Consider the following 3936-nt stretch of genomic DNA (forward strand, 5'->3'; position numbering starts at 1 on the left):
CCATGAATTCGGTTATACCTCGTTGGTATTCTTCCGTAAGCAATCTCGTGTTCGGATCCAAATGAGGTCGATCGATCCAAGAACGAAAATAATTTGAAGAAGACATGTTTTTTATGAATCAAATTCGTGTGTAAAGAGAGTAAGAGGGAGGATGAAGATATGGAGTGAATGAAGAGGAAGAGGGGTGCTTGTATTTATAGTTGAAATCCTACCGACAGCCCGAGGAAATTCCGAAGGAATTCCGACGCCAAAGGCTAGTTCGTCGGAATTTCCTCGGAATTTTTAAAATCCCCCAACGGCTCTCTAACGGCTATATAATATATCCTCGGAATTCATCGGTTTTTTCTGAGGAATACGTTTTTCCTCGGTATTCCATAAGAATATTTCGACGGATTAGTATTTCCTCGGAATTCCGTCGGTATATTCCGAGGAAATTCCGAGGAAACCAAATTTTGTGTTTCCTCAGAATTTTCTCAGAAATTCCTAGGGATATTCCGAGGATTTCATTTTCCGTCGGAATGTCCGTCAGAATACCTCTGTTTTCTTGTAGTTGTTAGGATATCTAACTTGCATTTCTTCACTGTTTTATTGAGTTTATTTACTTATGTAAGTATGCTTTGTATTCAATGGGATAAGTCGATTTAAGGCCAAAAACTAGAATTGTCGTATAATTCTATTTTCCCGACGGCTATAATGAAATATCTATGTTTGCCTCTAGTTAATGGTGTAAGACTGTAGCGACAGTATAATTTTTTTATTCAAATACGAAAATTAACAAGAACAAAGTTTTTTTTCCCACTTTAGAAGTAGTCTGTGCGTATGGAATGACTCAGATTGAATCTATAAGAGAAAGAGTAGTTCACGGATGAACATTTTTTTTTCTGTATATTCAAATGGGCTAAGCAAAGATCCATATCCATGTAGTCACATGTGAAATTATCAATTTCGCTTTGGAAGAGAATCAATCCCTGGTCTAAATCAACATAGCGACTCTTCATTCATTGGAAACCAGTAGACTACCATGATGTGATTAACAAAGAACAAAATTTCAAAAAAAAATTAGCAAGAACAAAGAACCACATGATTGAAAATCTAAACTTTTGTTATGATACGCAAAATCAGATTAAGGCAAGCTCAAGGAAAAATTAGTCTTGGTCCTCAAATCTTTTGAATGTTTTTTATATAAAAATAAGTCTCCAAATAATGAAAAAGAAACTTTTTATAAAAAATTCTGAAGATAGTTACGGTCATCAAATTTTCAGATCCATCCCTGATGATATGAGGTGGTTTGGTTTATCATTAATGTAAGTGAATAAGAAAATAAATAGTGTAAATAATGACTAAAATATTAAATATTCAGCAGACCTATAATTCACGGCTTTAATTATTTAAGACAGAAATAAATTATATATGTATATATTAGGGGGCGTTCAACTATATATATACATATATTAGAGCATATAAATTATAAATTTTGACATAGTAAATATATTTAGATAAAAATTTGAGCATGGCATATAAATAGTTTGCAGTACTCAAACCTGCTCAATTAACCAAATGAAAAGGAAAAAATATCTCAATAACCCAAGTTTGTAAACATTTTGATGTTTTGTTCATATCTATTCTATTAAAATATCAGTGTAACCCATTGATAAAAGTATGGTCCAACTATTATTTCTTTTATCTTTATCATTATTTAGAATATTATTTATTATGCTTTATGCCATTAGACCTATATTTAAATTACCAATTGAAAAGACCTAAAAAGATGTAAAACAAAAAATATACCCGCCATTTTTAAGGGCGGGTCAGAATCTAGTATACATTAATAGAACAGTATTCTTCTATATATCTCGGATTAGCTCTCCCAGTAATAAAAAAACTTTCTCTAAGCTATCGGCAATGAAGAACAAACCTGTAGCATTTCACGGATAAACTTCTCCAATAGTATAATTTTGGTTCTGAGATCACATAAATTGCACCCACCTAATATGTTTTTTTTGCTAAAATTTGGTGCATATATTATAAAAGAGGCAAAAGCATACATAATGTGAGAATATTACAATTCTCTAGTGGATAAAGTTAGTAAATTCATTCTGAGCCCCACATGGTTCTTGGTCTCGAGAGAGAATAGCCCAAAGGAAAACATGGGCTTTGGAGCTTTTGCAGTAGAAGAAATAAAGCCCAGAATCAAAATATTCGTTGCCTTCCTCAAAGAAGTAATCGAAAGGTCTCACGGTAGAGAGAACCAGAGTTGCATGCAGGCACTCGATTCCATTGGGTCAGTTTCACGGAGCGATGAGATACGGTTTTTGATGGTGGAGGAGATGGTTGAGAATAAAGCTTCCTGCGACTTGAAGTGAGATCGGTGGATCCTATTGTTGCGCTCACGCCATAATTCATGAATCAGCGTTTGCCAGGATAGGATTGTGAGAAAGCGCAACCGGTTATCACCAGTGTAACGGATCAGACCTTGCAAAGTATCATCCCAATCGTCTGAGATAATGGCAAATTGAAGTTTTGCAGCAAGGTTTCTCCAAATTTCAGAGGAGAAGGAGCAACAGAAATAAATGTGATTTCTGCTCTCTGGAAGTAGGTTACATAGAAGACAGAGAGGATCCGTCTGCAATCCCCAAGACAGTAACCTATCACGAGTGGGGCACCTGTTGAGTACAAACATCCAAGTAAGTGTCTTACACTTTGGAATTCCTTTTTTCAGCCAAACCACAAGATGCCACGGAACCAAAGGCTTTGATTCCCTTATGTAGTTGTAGACTTTAGCTGACACGAATTTGTTGTTGGTTGCAGGAGTGGTACCCAGTCTGCTCCATTCCGGCATGTCCTCATGTTCTGAGAGAGATACAGTTGATAGAAAAATCTGGACTTGCTCCATCTCCTGAGATCTTGCCGGACCTATATCCCAAGTTTCTCCAACCCACAGCGAAGCTAGAGATGAAGAGAGGGGTTCCCATCAAGATTACCTTTCCATAGAAAGGCCGCACACATCGAGTTGATCTGATTGATGCATTCCACTGGGAGGATGAAAGCAGCACACCAGAAATTGATAATCCCCGAGATCACTGAGCTTAAGAGTTGGAGTCTTCCTGCGAAAGACAGGTATTTTACTGTCCAAGAGCTCATTTTCGACTTGATTTTTTGCAGTAGCGGTTCACAGTTGATGAGCGAAAGCTTTTTTGTGTTCAATGGGAGGCCTAGGTAGCGCATAGGCAAGAAGCCTTGCGGGATTCCGGATGAAGCGACGAGGTCTTCAATCTCCACATTTGAGATGCCAGCCGAGAACAAACATGATTTCTGAGGACTGATTGCCAGCCCTGAAATTATCTGGAAGTCGGAAAGTACTGAGATGATGCCTTGCAATGAGGGAAGCGAACCGTCGGAGAAGATCAAGAGGTCATCTGCAAAACAGAGGTGGGTAAGTTTTGAATCTTTACATCTTGGGTGATACCCAAAGGTTCCATCTTCAGCCGATTTATTAAGCTTGTGTGACAGCACATTCATTGCTATACCAAACAGGTAAGGGCTAAGAGGATCTCCTTGACGCAACCCTCGAGTACCACGGAAGAAGCCATGGAGTGAACCATTAATTCCAATAGAGAAAGCCGTCGTCGAGATACATTCTTTGATCCATTGAATAAACTGCGAAGGCAGATCCAAAGAGCTGAGGGTAGCTATGATGAAATCCCATTTCACAGAGTCAAATGCCTTGGCAATATCTACTTTCAAGGTTAGTCTTTTTGGCCCTTTGTTCTTGTGATCTCCACTTACTATCTCAGAAGCTAGGAGGCAGTTTTCTAAAAGTAGTCTTCCCTTGATGAACGCTGACTGATTAGGCAATATGATCTCAGGGAGCAGAGGTTTTAATTTCGATACTAGGAGTTTTGAAATAACCTTGTAAGTAGTATTGCAACACGAGAT

General features: G+C 37.8%; 1 protein-coding gene and 1 long non-coding RNA gene across 3 annotated transcripts; one reads left to right on the top strand and one right to left on the bottom strand.

Moving 5' to 3' along the window:
• Positions 1 to 2233: 2233 nt before the first annotated feature.
• LOC106330328 lies at positions 2234 to 2839 on the bottom strand. The gene has a single exon (XM_013768815.1). It carries the CDS (start codon positions 2837 to 2839, stop codon positions 2234 to 2236), a length of 606 nt encoding a protein of 201 aa, XP_013624269.1.
• Positions 2840 to 2980: 141 nt separating this feature from the next.
• On the top strand, positions 2981 to 3729 carry LOC106334164. Of its 2 annotated transcripts, none has more exons than XR_001268543.1 (3): positions 2981 to 3117; positions 3211 to 3429; positions 3535 to 3729. It is a non-coding gene; the product is annotated as an uncharacterized LOC106334164 (long non-coding RNA). The 2 variants fall into 2 exon arrangements; XR_001268542.1 differs by having other exon boundaries at positions 3217 to 3429.
• The last annotated feature ends 207 nt before the right edge of the window (positions 3730 to 3936 follow it).

Source organism: Brassica oleracea, chromosome C3, assembly GCF_000695525.1.
Source record: "Brassica oleracea var. oleracea cultivar TO1000 chromosome C3, BOL, whole genome shotgun sequence".
Taxonomy (NCBI): Eukaryota; Viridiplantae; Streptophyta; class Magnoliopsida; order Brassicales; family Brassicaceae; genus Brassica; species Brassica oleracea.